At 40.3% G+C, this 20,978-nt stretch overlaps 1 protein-coding gene across 5 annotated transcripts in view; it reads left to right on the forward strand.

The window, feature by feature from the left end:
• The first annotated feature begins 19 nt into the window (after positions 1-19).
• The window catches only part of susd2 (sushi domain containing 2), a 34,461-nt gene continuing 13,502 nt past the window's right edge, over positions 20-20,978 (forward strand). For 3 of the 5 annotated variants that reach the window (XM_046034958.1, XM_046034959.1, XM_046034960.1), the window contains exons 1-12: positions 124-413; positions 697-895; positions 5,342-5,490; positions 6,355-6,712; positions 7,407-7,608; positions 8,050-8,135; positions 8,233-8,501; positions 9,389-9,532; positions 10,161-10,313; positions 10,764-11,012; positions 11,959-12,237; positions 12,625-12,801. In XM_046034958.1, the coding sequence (XP_045890914.1) occupies positions 299-413; positions 697-895; positions 5,342-5,490; positions 6,355-6,712; positions 7,407-7,608; positions 8,050-8,135; positions 8,233-8,501; positions 9,389-9,532; positions 10,161-10,313; positions 10,764-11,012; positions 11,959-12,237; positions 12,625-12,801 (2,380 nt within the window). In that variant the 5' untranslated portion in view covers positions 124-298. Of the gene's footprint in view, positions 101-123; positions 414-696; positions 896-5,341; positions 5,491-6,354; positions 6,713-7,406; positions 7,609-8,049; positions 8,136-8,232; positions 8,502-9,388; positions 9,533-10,160; positions 10,314-10,763; positions 11,013-11,958; positions 12,238-12,624; positions 12,802-20,978 lie in introns of those variants that run through there. The other 2 variants (XM_046034961.1, XM_046034962.1) reach the window with 2 other exon arrangements.

Here is a 20,978-nt window from a genome sequence, read left to right on the forward strand (position 1 = left end):
AGAGTACATAACTGCGTGAATAAACACTCACATCAACAGTTAAGTCTCTGCAAAGTCTCTGGTCTCTGCTAAAATGCAATGAAGACGAAACTATGAACAGGTCGGTGTGCGTATTGGGCGGCATATTTATTGTGTGTTGGTACGCCTGAAGAAAAAAAAACATATCGACCTACGTTTAATTAATATCTGTTCATTAATAACTGCAATCAGAAACTCGTAAAGTTAATGTTTGTTTGCCTTTCCAAATGACCTTTGATACACTGCACAACTCATTAAGTTGTCAGAGTTAAAGACAGGTATGCGTGTCCACGCAGTGTTATTTTGTTCTCTAGATAACACAAACATGAGAGGTCACTTGAAAGAGACCGTTTTTCTCTGTGGAATATTTCTTATTTGCTCATCTGAAATAGCTGGTAAGTCACATTTGAAGACATTTTAGGGAGTAAAGATTAATATTAGCTGCAGTTCAAATTCATAGTTCCACTTTGGCATAGAAGAAACACATTTAAAAATGTTATAACTTGTTTGCATTGTGCATTTTAACTAGATAGAGCAAACTCAATGAAGCAATGTGGTGTGCGGGTAAAAATGTTACCTATCATAGAATTCAGTGCCGTTGATTTATTTTATTTTATTAATAGATGATTTTGAGAGCATTAGGCTTCCTTTGTGATATTGATTTTGTTTTTTAATAAGGTCAAACATGCAGGGGAAAGTGTGGAGACATAGTCGAGGAATGCTCCTGCCATATAACCTGTGTGTCTTTGCTGAACTGCTGTGCGGACTACAACCAGTCCTGTTTCCAGGTGACGCCTCACTCCAGCTCCATGCTGGGTGGAAAAGTTCTCAGGATCCTTGGTTTGGTCCTTCATCCTGGTGGCCGACTTCTCTGCAGGTTCTCTGATGAAACTGATAAACTAATGTACTGAACAGCTGCCTGCCATTAAGGACTGGATGGCTAACAACTTATTACAGCTCAACACAGATAAGACTGAGGTCCTTATTGTTGTCTCTGACAGCATAGGTCCTATGGTTGCATATTGGGTCAATAAATACTAGTAAGAGCTAACGTACAGCATCAGTGGGGTAAATACCTAGGGAATGAAGTAAGAGTTAATGAAATAGTGCAATAAATACAAGATAATTATAAGGGCATAGAAGAAGAGCACAGGAAGTGCATGTTAGAGGTTAGTGGTTAAAGGTGTTATAAGAGAAAGAGATGAGTTTTCAGGAGCTTCTTGAAGTTAGAGAGGGATGCCCCTGCTCTCATGGCTTGAGTTATATTTGATAAATCTGTGACCAACATGTCAAATCACTGACCCGTACATGTTTTTTTCATTTAATAACCAATGCCAAACTCAGATCTTTTGGATGACAACGTAAGCTAGAGATGATTCATGCTTTTATATCATCCAGGTTAGACTAGGGGACAGCTAACACAATATCCACACAGAAGTACAGACAGTAACAGTCTGAAAATGAATAATGGTACAGAGATATTTATAGTAATGTTAATGATAATAATAACAATAATAACAATAATAATAATAGGACTAGTAATAACAATTGTAGCAGGAACATGGTAGCAGCTGGCGGCTCATAACCGCAGACCCAGAGTCCACGGCTCCCGAGCTAGAAGCACCTACAGAAATTTAGAGGAGGAGAGGGACGAGGAAAACACAAGACTATGGGAAACGGAAGCAGTTGAGTTAGTAACATGCATTAATGGGATGAGGCTGCATACAGATGGAGAGAAAGAGGAGGAGAGAGGAGCTCAGTGCTTCATGGGAAATCCCCCAGCAGTCTAGGCCTATAGCAGCATAACTAAGGGATGGTTCAGGACTCACCTGAGCCAGCCCTAACTATAAGCTTTATCAAAGAGGAAAGTCTTAAGCCTACTCTTAAAGGTGGAGATGGTGTCTGCCTACTGAACCCAAACTGGAACCTGGTTCCACAGGAGAGGAGCTTGATAGCTGAACGCTCTGGCTCCAAGTCTACTTTTGGAGACTCTAGGAACCACAAGTAACCCTGCATTCTGGGAGCGCAGTGCTCTGGTGGGGTAGTAAGGTACTATGAGCTCTTTAAGATAAGATGGTGCCTGACCATTAAGAGCTTTGTAGGTAAGAAGAATGATTTTAAATTCTATTCTGGATTTTACTAGAAGCCAATGCAAAGAAGCTAAAACAAGAGAAATGTGATCTCTTTTCCTGGTTCCTGTCAGAACACGTGCTGCAGCATTCTGGATCAGCTGAAGAGTCTTAATGGACTTTTTCGAGCAGCCTGATAATAAGGAATTGCAGTAATCCAGCCTTGAAGTAACAAATGCATGGACTAGGTTTTCGGCATCATTTTTAGACAGGATGTTCTTGATCTTTGCAGTATTACGTAGATGAAAAAGGCGGTCCTTGAAGTTTGTTTAACATGAGCGCTGAAGGACATGTTCTGATCAAAGGTAACTCCGAAATTCCTCAAGGTGGTGCTGGAGGCCAGGGAGATGCCATCCAGAGTAGCTATATCTTTAGATAATGCGTCTCGGAGGTGCTTGGGCCCAAAAACAATGATTTCAGTTTTATTTGAGTTTAACATTAGGAAATTACAGGTCATCCAGGATTTAATATCATGAAGGCACATTTGAAGTTTAGCTAACTGATTAGTTTCATCTGGCTTGATCTTTAATGCCAATTAAATGTTCCATGTCTCTGTAACAGGATCTGATGGTCAATGGTATTAAATGCAGCACTAAGATCTAATAAAACCAGTACAGAGACAAGTCCTTTGTCTGATGCAATTAGAAGGCCATTATTGCTGTGATGCACTCAAAATCGTTACTGAAAACCGTCCGATATTGCTATGTAGTAAGTCCCACAACTGTTTGGCAACTGCTCAAGGATCTTAGAGAGAAAGGGAAGGTTAGAAATAGGTCTAAAGTTTGCTAAAATCAGTTAATAAAGACAGATTGATCATATCTATTAAAGAAGTACTGACTTAGGGTAAAATTTCTTTAAGCAGCCTAGTCGGGATGGGGTCTAAGAGGCAGGTTGATGGTTTAGATGAAGAAATTATTGAAGTTAGTTGGTAAAGGTTGAGGGAAACACAGCAGTCTAAACATATATCAGGTTTTACAGCTGTTTCTAAGGTTCCTGAGTTTAGAGATAAGTCGGTGCCAGTTGAGGGCAGGTCATGGTGAATTTTGTTTCTAATAATTATTATATTATCATTAAAGAAGCTCATGAAGTCGTAACTACTGAGAGCTATGGGAATAAATGGCTCAATAGAGCTGTGACTCTCTGTCAGCCTGGCTACAGTGCTGAAAAGAAACCTGGGGTTGTTTATTATTTTCCTCTGTTAATCAGTAGTACGCTGCTCTGGCATTATGGAGGGCCTTCCTATAAGTTTTAAGACTGTCTTGCCAGACTAAACAAGATTCTTCTAGATTCGTGGAACGCCGTTTCCTTTCAAGTTTCCCTGATGTTTGCTTTAATTTGCAAGTTACTAAATTATACCACAGAGCTAACCGTCTTAAGTTATCAAATACTGGCGAGGTAAAAAGGGATTCTGTGGGAACACTATTAAATGTTCAATTTCAATACCATATACAACAAAGTCAAGGGTGTAGTAAAAACAGTGAGTTGGTTTATGAACACTTTGAGAGAAACCAATTGAGTCTAATAGAGAGATAAACGCAGTACTATTTTTCTCACCGTCCACATGGATATTAAAATCATTAATATTGAGTGGAGTGGATTCATTTAGGCTAACATATTCTTCATCACCCAGCCAGGTTTCAGTAAGACAAAATAAATCAATATTATAATCTGTTTAATTTATTTACTAGTACAGCTTTTAGATGAGAGAGATCTGATGGTTAAGAGTCCACATTTAATCCTCCTAATTTTTAGCACTTTTGCACTCTTAGTTTTAATTTCTGTGAGGTTTTTATGCACAGCTCCTCTTCTGTTTACCTTTGGTTTAAATAATTTCAATGGTCGGGGGCCAGACACCGTCACTATGGGGTTTTGACTAGGCAACTTCTGAAATGGAAGCGCAGAGAAGTGTGTTAGACTATGACTCTGCCTCCAGGTCTCAACTCTGGATTGTCATGGATTTGGTCCACTAATAAACTTGGCCAGATTTGTAGATATGAGAACTGCTCCATCCGAAGTATGATGAATGCCGTCTTTGGCCCCAGGGATGCACTTAGAGTCGTTAAAAGATATAAAGAACTGTTAAGCAGAATTACTGTAAGATTAAGTGTATAGTGGATAAATAGCCGCGGTAATGACATATCTTACAAATTTAACTGGTTTTCAGTTAGCGCAACAAAACACTACAAGCACTGGAAAAAGAAATACGCTTACCGCATCCTCGTGCTCGACTAAAAAGAAAAGTCGTTGAAGTGGTGGTGCCCACTCTTTGGAACGCAGTTCCTTTAGACAGACTTTCTGCAGGTCTGTTGACGCCTTTAAAAAGCAGCTGAAGACTTTTGTACAAACTGGCCTTTGTCTTGTCTTGTGCTGTCTAATGTGTGCAGTCTTGTGTGTTTTTAAGGTCTTTTACTACTAATGTTTTATTGTTTGTTTTTTTTACTGTAAAACATACTGCAATGGGGCTGCTTATGTTTCATTGTTGTTTAATTACTGTTTTGATGGTCTCATTTGTAATACTTTACTCTTCTAAAGCACTTTGTGACCTGCTCTGTAAAAGGTGCTAGATAGTAAATAAACTTTACTTACTAACTGATGTTAGAACCTAGTGCATTATCTGATCAAGTATTGATAACTCATAATTGTGTCAATATTCCAATATTTTTTATCTTCAGAAAAGGCAACAGTCAATGCCAAATCTTACACAAAGTGGAAATAAACATTAACAAAACACTGAAAAAGTGTCACAAAACAAATAAATGTTAAAATGGTGCCTGACAAGAAATTGTGCAACTTAATTAGTAAGTAAGTGCAAATTAATGTATGCATTAATAATGTTTCTGCATTTAAAACAAATGGAAACATGTTGTCTGTAAAGACAACCATGATGAGGTCTTTGAAATTATATATTGCATTCTCTGATGTTGTGGTTTCAGTATAATATCAAAATGCACAATAATTTCCATTATTATTGTCCCATGAAATGTTTTAATGATCTGCTCCCATTTAAAGCTGTAAAGACTTACTTTCCCAGATTGTTCTTAAATGTCACGTTGCATGAAAACACTTAAAATTGTTATTCTACTGACCATATAAGGCCAGAGTGTACAGAAGTGAAATGGTGTAAACAACAAAGTAGTAGTAGTGTGTAGCTAACCAAAATACAAAAATATTCATTTTGTCTGTTTCTGTTGCAGGTTCAAAGGTGAGCTTGAACGAGAAGGGATCATTGATGCTGAAGGCCACGCCTACTGTATCTCTCCTTTATTGTATGAGACGGGTTGGATACCATTTGCTGTCTCAACAGACGGAATACATTTTGACAGATCTGGAGAGTACTTGTCAGGTATGTTGCTGAAATATAAAAATTATGTTAAAGAATATTTCTTAGGGAGCTTAATTGATATAAGGAAAGGTAAGACAGGTCTAGCTTGGAGTCATTAGCTGAGCCCACAAGTGTTCACTGACCTTCCAGCTCTAGTTATTTCTCACATGTTATTTTCCTTGTTAGAGAGACAACAGTTGGACTGATAAGGTAGAGACAGTAGCTCAGGCGTCAGGCTCGCAGTGTTCTCAGTGTTCTCTGGGAATCTGGCAAGTTTCAGTCTTACAAGAATGTTTACAAGATCTTACTGGCTCTACAGATTAGAGTACAACTCGTGGATAGTAGTAGATTCCAATATGACGTGGTATTGGAGTCTAAACATCAGAAAGATTTGTTCCTTGTAGGATGGTGTGATGGTGCAGTGGTTAGCACTGTCGCCTCACTGCAAGAAGGTCGTGGGTTCAAACCCCAGTTGCCCTGGCCTTTCTTAGTGGAGTTGGCATTTTCTCCCGGTGTCCGTGTGGGTTCTCTCCAGTTCTTTGTCTTTGTGTGGCCCTGCGATGGACTGGTGACCTGTCCAGGGTGTACCCCGCCTTTTGCCCGATGTAAGCTGGGATTGGCTCCAGCTCCCCGCAACCCTGTACGCAGGAGAAGCGGTTGACGATGGATGGAGTACATTCCTTGTTCTAGTAATAGCTTTTAAGACCATCCAGAAAATACAAACTGATGCAACTGATAATATGATACGACATATATATGATATAAGCATATAACTATTTATGCAACTGTTTCATACAGTTTTATTGACCAGATTACCTCACTTTTCTCTTCTTCTGGTTGCAAAACCTGACATATTTATGCACTTCAATATTTTCTCTCTGTTAGTCCACCCCAGTAAAGCAGACCCTGCCTTTGAAGTCACCCTGGTGAATTCAACACAGTGGCTGTACTACGGCACTCCAAACATGGCAGGACGGCTTAAGATGATATGGAACAGCTCTTTGGTTGGAACAGAGAAGGTCAACATAGAGCTGTGGGGTTACAGAGAGTTCAGCAGGGGCACAGAGGCAGGGACGAACGGATCGTCCTCTCTGCAGGCCGAGCTGAGCTACCTGTACTCTCTCGGCAGGAGCCTGCCCAACACTGGTGCCTTCAGCTTCATCCCCGAGCCTTCAAAGAACCACTCTGACTGGGTCTTGGGGAATATCCGCATCACTGCAAGTTCTATGTCAGATGGAGCAAGGTATCCATAATACATATCAAGCATCGTATCAAGAAATACCTCAGTCTTAATAAAAGTATGCAACATAAGAAAACATCTAATGGGAACATTTCTGCCGTTATTTGGCTAATACCAGAAGCAATTCTTATTAATTGGCACAATCCTAGAAACAAGTGAAAAAAGGACAGTATTTGCAAATGATTTTAAAGTTTATTTAGCATTTATCTATCAAGTATCAGAACATCCATGTTGTTCACCTATAAGATGAAGAGGTGATCGGGATTTACTCATCAGATCCTCACATGTGCCTGGCTGTAAAACCTAAAATCCAAAAGCCTTATGGAGGTGATAACCAATATAGAAATAGTGTAATAAACATGGGCTGTATGTTGAGTTTGACTGTCACATTGATTCCAGAGTTCAGTATTTGCAGATGTTCTCAAATGTTAGGCGCTGCTTTTTTGTGTGTTTTACATACATGTTATTGGAATGTTTTTGGGCTTTTCTATTGTTGGTTGGACAAAACAAGCATTATGAAGATGTCACCTTGCGCCCTGGGAAATGGTGAGAAGTCTTTGACAACTTCTCCACTGAGAAGAAAGACAGAGAAAATCACATAATAGGTAGTACTAATTCGAACTTTCATTTAGAAGTTTATATTTTAGGACAAATGGCTCTTTCAAAGTAAAGTAAAATGGTAATTGTTTATATGCAGGGATGTACAGGGGCTCTGGAGTGGAGGTCATGTCTTAGCCTGGCACCTGGAGTACGCTTTCAGAGATGACTCTGCAGCCTGGGCCAAGAGCAAGTGTCTGCAGTGGGACGTGTTGGAGAAGAAGCTGCCCAACTTCCTGGATGAGCTCATTGACTGTCCTTGCACTCTGGCACAGGCCCGAGCAGACACAGGCAGGTTTCATGTGAGTGCACTTCAATGTATCTAGTATTATTATATCATTAATATTTTATTTTTTTAATGTTTTGTTATTGTTAATTTCATTGTACTAGTAGATATTCATCTGTTGCACAAAATAAAACAATAACAACCCTATGAAATCTTTGTTAGGGAAAAAATATGGAAGCAATATAAAGATGGCCAAAGCATGCTTTGTCTCTACACTGTCTATTTAAGATCAAATTCAATATGAGACCAATAATTGTATCATGCAGGTTATGCACAGTTCCTGTCAGAAATTTTATTTGATTTTCAGGTCCACTAACATTTAGACCCCTCTTCCCAAAGCAGTACTTGGATGACACACATGGATGTTGAAATGATCCTAAATGTATTTATTGCCAAATCATATTAAATCACATTTATTATTTCATTAAAACTGATTTTATTCACTGTGTTATTACAGACTGACTATAGTTGTGACATTGAGAGGGGCAGTGTGTGCACTTACCACCCAGGTAGTGTCCACTGTGTCAGAGCAGTTCAGGCCAGGTAAGAGTGACATGAGAACAGATCAAGTTTTTACCTTTTTACAAGTGAAAATCCCTTCCCTTCCCTTCTTGACACAATTTTCTTCTCACATTTCCAGCCCTACGCATGGATCAGGGCAGCAGTGCTGCTATGACAGCACAGGTGCACTGGTGCTGACGGGAGACTCGATCGGTGGCAGCACCCCAGACAGGGCTCACGACTGGGGCTCACCTCCATACAGGGAGCCACCGCGGGTGCCGGGGTACTCCCACTGGCTTTACGATGTCATTAGTTTCTACTACTGCTGCCTGTGGTCTGACCACTGCCACATCTACTTCAACCATCGGCCCTCTAGCGGCTGTCGCAACTACTGGCCTCCAAGAGCTGGTGAGAGCAAGTTAGATCAAGTGTTTTTATAGATTGCTTTTAACACATACGTCTCAACATGCTTTACAGATTTCAAAGGACACACAAAATGGATACAAACTAATAATAAAGCACAGTACCACAGCACAGTGAGGATGATTACCCTGTTGAGACCTAATTAACCAGGTTCTGATATCAGATTTCTGGTTCATTAGTTGCTCAGCTACTATTATCCTTAAGGTTTATGGTTCATTATTTTAGTCAACATTAACAACAACAACATCCTTTTTTCTTATGACTTACATTCAGATGGATTTTATGATACAAATGTGTTTGTTAAGTAACAAACGTGAATGTTTAGCTGCATTTTGGGAGTTTACAGTTATTGAGATGATAATGTATGTCATAATAAATCTGGCAAGATCGGGATATTCTATATTTCTTAACATCTAACATACAGTCACCTATTTATATGGATAAAGAAGTTTAACTCTGGTTTCCATGGCTGAATCTGGGGTAAAACTGAGACTGGAAAATGTACATTACAGACTGCAAGAAAGTGTGTGTTTGTTAATCTGTATTTAACTGCCTCTGGGTGGCTACACACACATACTCTACTACTGCAAATGGACATTAGAGTAGCAGGTGATACCAGATCAGTTTGCAGGAGAAGTAAATGAATTACAGACTGCAGCTGAGAGTTAAGATGTGGAAAAATATAAGATCACACAATTTACTACCTGCTCTTCAGAGACTATAAACACAACAGTAAGCCGCATACTGGTATTAGAAAACCAGTGTTTAGATGAGTAAGACATCAGCCGTGTACTGTTCGAAACAAATATGTTTGTGCCAAAATGTGTATTTGATGTAAACGCATCAGCGCTTTGTTTCTCGACGCCTCACAGGTGTTGTCCTTGGGGATCCGCATTTTGTAACGTTTGATGGCCTCAGCTACACTTTCAATGGCAAAGGAGAGTTCTACCTTGTGTCTTCGCCAGACAGAGAGCTGAGTGTTCAGGCCAGAACAGAGCAGGTGAAACTTAAGAACGGTGAGTCCACATTTGTTATGAAAGCCATGTTTGTGGTTCCCCTTTCATCCCCATGCTACTACTGTATCCCTCTCTTTCAGCTTAAAGCTTTCTTTGGATGAAACTTGTTCCAGGACTTCTTCAGAGAGACCTGTTTTATGGATTGATGTGTGCTTGTTTGTTTTTTTATCAGCCACAAGATTGATTGCCTGCTTCTAGAGTTTTCCCAGACATATTGGCCTTGGTACAGTGTTTCTTTTGCTTGCACTCTTCTCTTAAGAAGGATTTAAGGCTCGCTCTCACATTTATGAGAGCAAGTGTTGTCAGATCCTTGTGTGAGTGAAACATGCCGGCGCTGTAAAATGGCAGCCTGTTTCCTTAGTTCCCACTTGTTTTTGTTCTGTATCTCTTGGATTCAGATGTGAAGAAAAACACATGTTAGCGTCATTGTTAAGAATTTCCTCCAAGCCATTACACAGCAACAGCCATGGAGCAAGTGACTGTAGCTGGCCAGATGTCATTAATATTCTTCTCATCAGATCAGTCAAACATCTGCATTATTTTATATTGCAGAAACTTAGAGAGGTGATAAAACCTTGACTTCGGAATATATATCTATAACAATGTGATGTTTATATTTACCACCAAGGTACTTGGGCCAAAGCCACATGGCTGTCATCAGTGGCTATGAAGGACAAGGCCTCTGATGTCATCGAGGTGCGTCTAGCAGAGGGCCACGTTCAGGTGCTAAGGAACCAGAAGGTCCTTCATTTCACAGAGCAAAGGTGGATGGACGTACGTGGTGAGATGATTTACACAATTCTGACCAGCTGCACACTAAACATCTTTAACTTAGATGGCCCTAACTGGCAACAAGAGACACAGAGAGATTTTGACAATTTAAATATACCATTAAATATTGAAATCTGACGTCAGTAACACCTTGTCACTCTCCTTTAAGTTATGTGTTTTCTATATCTGGCAAAGGTTAAGCAGATTTGATTCACCACTTCTTGTTCTGAGGTTTTCCAGCAGTGGCCATACCAGGCATAAAAAGTCATTCAAGCCATGTTTTTTTAAAGATGACGGGATGCTCTACTTTCTACAGCTAAATATTGCCTAGTGGGTTGACATCTACTAAAGTGCCCCATTTATGTCTTACCATGCCATTTGTGTATTGTAAGTTGTATTATAAGTATTGTAGATTTTAGTGTATTTACCACAAATTTCCAACACAATCTCTCTTTTCTAGGAGGTTTTGTGTTCGCTCCTTGTCCTCAGAACGTGACAGTGACCTTTCTGTCTGGAGTCGGCGTGGAGGTTCGTGTGCATGAAGGGACCATGGCAGTGACCGTCCTACTTCCAGCAGAGTTTACCAACCACACTCGGGGTCTCCTCGGTCTGATGAACTCTGACCCATCCGATGACCTGTTGACCAAACTAGGAGAGGTCATCTCAGCCGACGCCACACCAGAAGAAATCTTCACCTTTGGAGCAGGCTGTGAGTGTGAAAAACTGTTGAACTTGAACTATTTGTGAGACAGCAGATTCATCAGTACTGAAATAATCAAATCTCACTCTAAAGCAGCAGGAATGTCAAACTTAACTTCAATTTTTCGTAGAGAGTCATGTTGCATGTTAACGAGCCACATTTCGCTAAAGAGTGCACAGGAAAAAAAAAACGAGGCAAACGTTTAGAGTTAGCACAGCTTAAATAGATTACAGAGAGATATCAGGGGTTGGGAGCGTACAGTGCAAGTGAAACCACATCCCTGGAACACAGTTGGGGCCAGACCGCATACATACATGATAATAATGTCTCATCTGTAATTACAGTACATATCCCTCAAAACCAGTGAGTAGCTGACTTTTCATGGACTTGACCTTTTGACTGAAATCATTTGCTTTGGTGTAAGTGCAGCAAACACCCAGTTTAAGCTTGTGGGAACTTATAGATTTTATTGTTGCTGATAAAAAGACATTTTAATCAAAAGCTGGGCCAAAAGAAAACCATGACGGCATGCTGTGTGTGGTCTCTTCGAGTTATGTTCTTATCTCTAAATTATAGTGCCTCATATTCTCTTATTTCTAATTCCATGTTTTAGAAAATAGGTAGTTTGTGCCAAGCAGTCTGATTGGTCAAACATGTGCTGCTAAGTTGGAAATTCCCATAAATGTGATTAGCCATGTCTGATTGGTTGCTATGCTTGTCTCCATTTACCCATTCTTATACATGCTTTAATGCTTTCCTACTTGAACTTCGCTTATGATGTATTGGGTAGAATGTTTCACTTACTGCGTGTGTGTTTGTAACAGATGTAATGCAGTTGAGGATGTTCTCTCGTGTGATTATGTATACCAGTCTGAAACCTGTAATTTGTTTCTCTAACCAGCAACAATCCAACATAGTTGAACACCTTAACAGGTGTTGCGTCTTCTGTCTGCAGGGAATGTTTCAAAGAAGTCTTCCCTGTTCACGTATGACTCAAAGTACCTTTTGGATACCTACTATTTCCGACCAAGCCACGATCCTGCTTTTGTTCCTGCCTTTTCTATACCTGAGAGACCTGATGACCCTCTGGTGGCAGACATGTTGATGATGTGCTTTGGAGAAGGAGCAAAGTTCTGTAAATATGATACCCTGTCCACCAGGAGCCTCACAATGGGAAACGTCACACTCAGGGCCTACCAAAGTCATCAGGCCCTAATGGAAGCCCTGGAGCCAGGTACCATGTGAAACAAGATCAATCCCTGGCCATTCATTCAGTCTTTCATAGGCATAAATATGGGTACATATTTGTTTATTTTAATGCGAACTGTATCATTTGTGGGTGACTAAGGGGTTGTTGTTTGGTTTATCTTTGAATAATTAATGGAATCCCTGAAAATACAACATGCAGAGCCTGTAAGAATTTGCATGTGTTTGGTTTGTAATTCATTCATACGCCAGACTAAGATCATGCCATAAGAAAGCTCAATGAAGTGAAAGCATTAGTTTTGAACGTTATATATGTTCATACATCTGCACATCTTTCAAACACATTTGGTTGCTGCTAGTTAAAACAACCCAATGGTCTAAAAATTGATTTTTAAATATGTTATTGTTCCTTTAGTGGTGTCTTGTGGCTGGCTTCCCACACCCAGAAATGGAAAGAAGCATGGGACACTTTACTTAGAGGGGAAGACTCTGAGTTTCAACTGCAATGAAGGCCACAAACTGTACGGTTCAACAGAGCGCACTTGTTCGGATGATGGGACCTGGACCGGAGAGCAACCCTACTGTATAACAGGTTGGTTTCTAATATGACAGCAGCTGGTTGTGTTGAGTAAACTATATTGTGTGTGTTTGAGAAAAGCACCAATATTTTTAACTCAGACCTATAGAGTCTATTATAAATATTGGCATACAGTATAAACAATACAGAACTCTCCTAGGTGGTCCATTAACTGATACTTCAGAGTTTTGAGAGTCAGCTGCAGGATAGCATGGCATTCATGAGATATTTTTTGGGGAATCAAACCCAGAGTACAACAGAGTATCTAGCACACATGGATGTTGTGAAAAGGATAATGTGAATTTGATGTTTTGTATTAATAAATATACATATTCTTAAACACAAACAGGGAGAGACAACAGTCCCTTCTGGCAATGGCATCACCACATGACAATGACATATTTGCAAAAAATAACAGAAAGTTATTACTTTTATTTATTTATTCCAGGCACATTAAGCCTCTGCATGTTGAGTTTCATACTGTACTGCATAGAAAACCATGGCTGCATGGAGGGTAGGAGTATAAAGTGTAATATTCTTCCATTACAAGTAAAATGTAATATAAATTGGGTTTAAACATGCAAAAACGTTATTTTTCACTGCTTTTGTATGGTTCTAATTAGTGTGTGAAGTATGTGTTGTTCTTTTTGTTTTATTCATGCATGAATTTTGCCACAAATGATCTAGAAAGATACTACATAAACAAAGTTACTTACTTATTACCAGCTAACTCCTCACATGTTTTATATTCAGTATGATTGGCAGCATTCTCTAATGAAAACTGAGCGGGACTCTGGGAATCCTCTTCTTCTCATCCAACCTCTTTGAAAGCAAAGATTCAATAGACTCGGCTTTCAGTTGCTCATGCAGACCATTAGCTACAAGCTGTAAACTTCTGAACTTGGATTGGCTTGGCTTTCTGTTTGTAAATTGGAAGCACCTGGGTCCTTCTAATGGTTTCATTCATCAAACCAACCGGGAACTCTCAGAGTATAGTTGAAATCATCAGCTGTTGCCATCAGGTGGCAGTATTTCCCACTAAATTCCTAGTGTTTTGTGTTTGTGACAGAGGAGGCTAATGCCTCCTTTTGTGCTCAACAGGGTGTGAAGCAGACTGCTTCTGAGGAAGCCTTGATAAATAACTGGTAACAACATAGTAATTATTCATCCACACTGCAGTGAGAGGAAGATTGGATGAAATGAGTTACTTAATCACTTAGCTGGATAAGCTGAAGAATAAAAGAGAAGGTTTCAAGAATTTCAAGGGGTTTGGCCTCATTGACCTCTCAGCTAAGTGAAGTGAGAGTGAGCAGAGAAATAAAGCCACTTGACTCGTGATCTGTTTAGGGGTGGCTGTGGCTCAGGAGGTAGAGCGGGTCGTCCACTAATCGCAAAGTTGGTGGATAAGGCATACTCCTTTTGTGTGAGAGACCCAGGTTCAATTCCCCACTGTGACATGTCCACCAATGTGTCCCTGAGCAAGACACTTAACCTAGTTGCTCCAGAGGCGTGTGACCTCTGACATATATATCAATGGTAAGTTGCATTTGATAAAAGCGTCAGCTAAATGAATAAATGGAATGGTATGCTTCCTGTCTCCTCCAGTGTCATTGGGCATCTGTGTGAATGGGATTAGTTTCTGATGAGCGGTTGGCACGTTGCATGGCAGCCTCTGGCGTCAGTTTGTGAATGTGTTTTGAGTGGTCAGAAGACTGAAAAGGTGCTATATAGGTTAATTTACAATTTACCATCCACCTCCATTTTCATGGCTTCAACCCAGTCCTCCATCCTTTCCTAGTTAGAGCTGCAAACAGAGACTTCCTCTTGATAGTAATCAGGGATGAATAGACTTCATTTGTCAGATTTGGAGGCCCATGTAACAACCGCCTGGGTCACAGCTGGACACAACTGATCCTGACTTCTTCGTTAGGCAAACATATTAGTTTCATAACTTGGTTATCCAATTCAGATCTGTTTAGAAATGTTTCTTATTAGACCAGGTGATTTTTGTTGTTTTTACTTCCCTCTCACAGTGACATGCTTTCTCACTGTCTTGCCTCACTGGTTTTAGTTAACCTATAGTACCATACACTATGCACTTCTTCTCTTGAACTAAGAGCCATACCTGCTGATGTCGTTTCTGTGGCATTACTGCAGACAGAATGTTACGAAAGTGCTTTTCTTGTAAGTGTTCACGTGACGTGTGTGGAGATAAACTTAGCCTCGCTGACACATACATACTTTCATTCATGAATGTATAGATATATAACACAGTCATACAGTGTGAGGTGGAGCGTTGCTTGCACTTATATTATTATGTTGTTCACACACACACACACACACTATAACTTGGCTTTTTTAGCTACGTAGCAATGATCACACTTGCTCATTACACAAATCAGAGGTGTTGGATGAGCTGTTACCTACGCCATTCAAATGTGACCTCTAGCCATGTAAACAAAGCTAAATACAGGCCGAGCGAGAGACGCCCTAACGGATCTCTCCTCCTCCGCTTATATGAATTGCAGCAGCGTGATGTGAACACCTTGGAAATTGTAGTCATAGTTCAGATGAAAACGGCGTGCCACTGGAGAACAAATGCCACAGCATCCAGTTTGACTTCTTCTCTTTAATGAGCCGCTGTTGACATAGCACCTGTCAGCAGAGGTGACACTAAGTCCCTTCTATCAAAAGTGAATTTCTGTGTGAGTATCTCCCATCACAGAAAGACCCACCTATTTGATATGGATTATAACCTGCTGCTCTACTTGTCAGTGTGCCTTTTAACTGCTTTAGACAGGGGTGTGGTGCATTGTGATGATCAGTGTTAATATCTTCCGCTATAAAGACGGGAATGTTGGAGAGGTGAGGGTGGGGTTTGGATAAAATGTCCTAGGAGTGTTTGTGATCTAAGCACATACAGGGCCATGGGAGACTTAAGAAGTAGAAGGTTATAGAGTTTACTAGCTTGGCAGCACCTTGTCACGGTCTTCTGAAAAACAATAGCTCTGGTTGAGTATCAGATGCATACCAACAACAGACTCACCCCACCTTCATGGTATTATAGTATAAATAGAGTTTCTTGCGCAGAGGAGAAGACAGTGATTAAAGGAAAGGTGACAGCTGCCAGAGAGGGATAGAGCGATTTTCACAGGAAAAAGTGACGTGGGTTGCAAGACAAAGCTTCACTTAGTTTTCTGCTTGTAGTTCACTTCTCAGATGTCCCCTGAGATAGTGCCGTCGAGAGCCGAGAGAGTAAGAGAGAGAGAGAGAGAGAGAGAGAGAGAAAGACAGAGGTAGCTGGTAAATGCAAGTTGCATAGAAGACGGAGTTGTTGAAATACTAACCAAGGGCTGCTTGAGACCTTTAAACCAGTCACACTGCTTACACTTCGCTGTCTTCTTGTGGCCATTTCTGTCAATGCACAAAGGTCTCTGCCTCAGAAGATCTTTGGAATAGGCTTTCTCACCTCGCTGTTGTGAATGAATTCCCACTTCCTGTCTCTTATTTCTTTTTTTTAATTCTTTCTTTTATTTCAAGTTGCCTCTCACACGTGGATGACGTGGAGGTACTTGCGTGGTAGAAACCTTAAAGCTGGAGTGCGGGACTTTTATGTATAAATGAATGTCCGTTACATTCAAGCCCTCGACAAACAAATTTGCACAATGTTGATTACGCCCATCACCACCAGTTAAATCTCTTTTATTAATCTGGTATCTGTGGGGACATTTCCGTGCTGGCGCACCATCAGTGATGTGTTTTATGCCAACCAGCAATGACTGGTTTGCCAAAGCTGAAGGGTGGAGCATCCATAGCGACATCGGCAACTCAGTATAGCAGAGCCTTCACGTCATAAGCATGTGTTGACAGTGTTGTGAAATTACTCTTACTTGTCGAAAGGAGGAGACAAAATTTGTGCACTGGTTTTAGTCAAATCAGTTAACTAAAAACCTAAACAACTTCTGTCTGCCCATGTTTACAATCTAGAAGCGTGGTGTGATTGACAGTGCCAAATGCAACAATGTACTTAGTTACTTTAATAGGCCCGGATAAAATAAAAGCTGTTTCCTTTGGAACTAGGTTTTCTCAATCATAAAACGTCCATATTCCTACGCATAATGCAACTTGGCTTCATACTGTACAGGAAATGGCTGTCTGACAGCAAGAAAAAGCGCTAAAAATATTCTAAATGTATAGTCTAAACATTTCTTTCTACAACATTTCTTTCACTGGGCCTTCTTTTGGGTGGCTGAAGCTGACCCTTCCCATAGCATTACATTGCTTTGCTTCTGTGCTGGTAAAACTTTCTGCTTCTCCAAACTGAGGACACCACCATCTACCAGAGGTGGGGGACTCGAGTCACATGACTTAACTCGAGTCAGACTCGAGTTGCAAATTTGTATACTTGAGACTTGTTTGACTAAAACAAACAAAAGACTCGACTTGACTTTGACTTGGTGTTCATGACTTGAGACTTGGCTTAGACTTGAGACGGAAATACTTGCATTCGCTCATTCCAACGTTTGCGGCATAATCCTGCAACCATGTGTGCTTTCACATAGCAGTCCGGATCTCCATAATTAGCGGCGTTGAAAAAGACCATTAACGTTACGTGTAATACAACAGACTTATTTACATAATAACTTAACAGGATTATGTTGTCTGACGACGGTCTGTCAGACCAACCAGTACAATAAAAATTGACACGACTCACCTATGAAGCCTCATAGTAATCCACCGATTGATTACATTCCAACAAAAATGGTCTTTGTTACGTTGTCAAAGGTCCAGACTACTAATCTACTAATAACGAAGACTAAACCTAAACACTTAACAATTCCAGGACGCTTGAGCTCATCTGATAGAGCTCTAAAAAGATTGAGAACCCCTGATACAAAGCATTGTCTGAAAGGGAATGCATGGAGCACCTTTAATTGACTAGACTCACACATATAAGGGGGTGGAACTGGAAAGTTTATTGATAGAAATACATGTAGACAAATGATTTTATTAAAATTCTTAAAGGGGCTGTAGTTCTTCAATGAAATCACTTCTTAATAAATCAAATTTTCACTGCCTTATTGTCAATGGGCTGTAGCTTCACTAAGAAATGAACCACACGCCTGTTTTCTCTGTTGCTTGGAACAGCTACTATTGTGCTTTTAATGTGAAGGCACCAGGTCGTGATGCAGCACTGTGCACGCTCCTGAGTCTCAACAACACCGCAGCTAACGAAATGCAGTCCACTAACACCACAAAACAACCGGCTCCCAGCACAACACAGACTCCAACATAAATTCCACGTAAGAATAAAAAACATCAACAAAGGTTTATGTGATGAAGCCTGTCAGGACAAACAAGAATCAGATGTCGTCTTGTGAAAACAGTGAACATCAGATAGGCTGGAGTCACCTAGAGAGTCACGTTAGCTCGCTGGGTTACACCGAGAAGTTGATAAAGTTATCTGGTGCAATACATAATATGTAACTTTATGTCTTTCCACGTTACTTCACCAGCTAACGCGATCCACATTACTATCCTGTGGACCACCGGTATTATGTCAAAGTGTTTATCTTAGCCTGCAAGAAATAATGTAACACTACAAAGCAAATGTGGAGCAATTTGTTTATACTAGCTTTAATGCAGTGCAGGAGCAGCCAGCTAACATATTGATGCACCTCTGTTTGCTTTGTTCAATTTAGATTTATTGAAATTTGACCGATACTGAGGTATACAGCTTCTCCACTGTCTTGAGTCGCTATAACTAACGTGACCCACATAATATACAATAATGCAAAATAACAGCACTGAACAACAACACAGTTAAAGACCCATCCACTACAGCAATTTCACTTACTGCAGTCTAACATAAAGTGTGGCAACAATCTCATTATAACATTCAGTCCAGCTCACTAACCGTCTCGTTATCATCTTAAACATTTAGCTGTGCTCACATTGCTGAGCCTCCGGTGAAAGATACACAAATAGTAAAGTTAGTTACTGAAAAGCAGACAGGCGATCTAGCGACGATGTAGCACGTCGGCTAAATGCAGTAAATGTAACGTTATCATGTAACGTGCATGGATTACTTCAATGCTTCAAAGCTTATAAAAATATTACTGTAATGTTGCAGTGGGAGTTTACCTGAGTTTCCAGCATGTTGTGTGAAGCTGTCTCCCTGTCAGCCTTTTCATCTGGGAGTATTGTGCCAATATGCTGGCATGCTGCACTGTCTGAGCCGGGAACGTTGAAGTATGAAGCATGTCTGGAGAAAAGCCACAGCCTGCATGCTGGTGTTTCCATGTTTATTGTGGGATCTCTGTATGAAAGTGGTTGTGTTTTTGATTATGCTCACTCATGAGTTAGACCGAGCACGTGTACGAGCGCACACCTGGTTGCAATCTTAAAACCGCACCGCTAGTGGTCGCTAAAAAAAACACATATTACCTCTTTAATTTGGTAAAACAACAAAATGCAGTTTGTTAAAAACATACACACAGAGACACACATACCTGGCCTTAGGGTCCAAGACCACAGAAAATTTAGCTGTTAAAGCTCAGTCTAATTCCTTTGGACACCTTTATCTTCCAGAGCTGCTGCTGCTGCAGCTGCTGTGTGTACATTTTCTATTCATAAACTCCTCCAAGAGTGTCTGCGTATGAATCTCTGACAATGAATGGAGTCAAAAAGGTTTAGAGACAAAAAATGTTTTTGTTGGCTACTGCTTGGCGTTGTTTTCTGAGTGTGTTTATGCAACTGGGTGCTTGTTAAGTTTGCACTTGGAACATTTGATGTCTCAAAGTTTGCCGTCTGACACATGGCTCAAATTCCAAGAATACTTCCACCCTTCACATTAAGTCAGACAGGGTGAGACACACATATCAGATGACAACAGTAGCGTGGTACAAAGACACACAAAGTTACCATGGGAGGGAAAAAAATCAACAGGATTATTTTAAGATGATATCAGCTCTGTCAAAAGACTCATCTCTATCTTAAGAAATGCTTTATGTGATAAGACCGTAGCTCAAGGGTGTATGGACATGGTAGGGTTATGAAAACAGTCTTGGATTTCTGATTGGTATCGTCTGTTTGCAATTTCTTCATGAGATAAAAACTGGAAAAGGGATTGAACAACGCAATGAGTTTTTGAGTTTGAATGTGTGCGTATTGTAGTAATTACTTGTGAAATATAATTACTTTTATCTATTTATATCCAATTTATATTTTTATCTACAGATGATAGAAATGGGTGATATACACTACCATCTTTAAAATGTATAGAAAACACCTTCAACTTCAGTCCAACCCCATGATGTCTGTCACGTGTTAATCCCCTCTCACTGGTAATCGACCAAACTGAGTGCTATTGCTCTCAGTTTGGTCTGGAGATTTATTATTTGATCAATGCAGGGGTTCAGTTGAGTAATGAGATAACTTTGGGTTTTACCAGCAGGAAAAAAACGAAAAAGGTGAATGATAACACTGATTGACTGCCAGTTTTCCACATGCTCCCAGTGCAATTTTACTCCAGTCGCACTGATTCAGAAAGGCTTCACCGTGCAGCAGTTTGATGCCAGTGCTGCTGCATCCAAGGCCTGGCCATGTGTAGCGAAACTGATTGGTTTAGAAACTTAAGGGAATATGTGTACATGTGAGTATGTATTTCACTGTGCCTCTGCATGCGTGTGTGTGTGTTTCTGTTTGATGTTCCAAGGCTGATGACATTTTAAAGGACCAGCACCTGCAGTACCTACCTGACAAACATCTACCTCACTTGACATATGTTCGTGCATTCATGCGTTTGAGGATGACAGTACTTCATAATGTCTGTTTACTTGCCTGTCTCAGTAAATAGTTTCAAATATGGTTCACTGAACTTGCTCCCAAGGAACATTTTCAGATGTTCTAATTTGATGACAACAGTACCAAAGCAACAATGTGAAGGCAACTGCTGGAAAAATCCAGCAAATGGAGGCTGAATCAGTCCATCAAGCATTGTGCTCATTATGTGTGTTTGAAGCCAGTGTATCTTTTTTGTTTTGTTTGATCCCCATGGTAATTATAACATCTGATTCATGCTTTTGCTGATATACTGGCAGAACACAATGGCCTTTTGTTGGATGGCTGTGCTTGACCTGCATGTAAAATCTAAACAGGGAAGAACACCTCATACACTTGTTTTTACTGCA

Source organism: Micropterus dolomieu, linkage group LG21, assembly GCF_021292245.1.
Source record: "Micropterus dolomieu isolate WLL.071019.BEF.003 ecotype Adirondacks linkage group LG21, ASM2129224v1, whole genome shotgun sequence".
NCBI lineage: Eukaryota > Metazoa > Chordata > Actinopteri > Centrarchiformes > Centrarchidae > Micropterus > Micropterus dolomieu.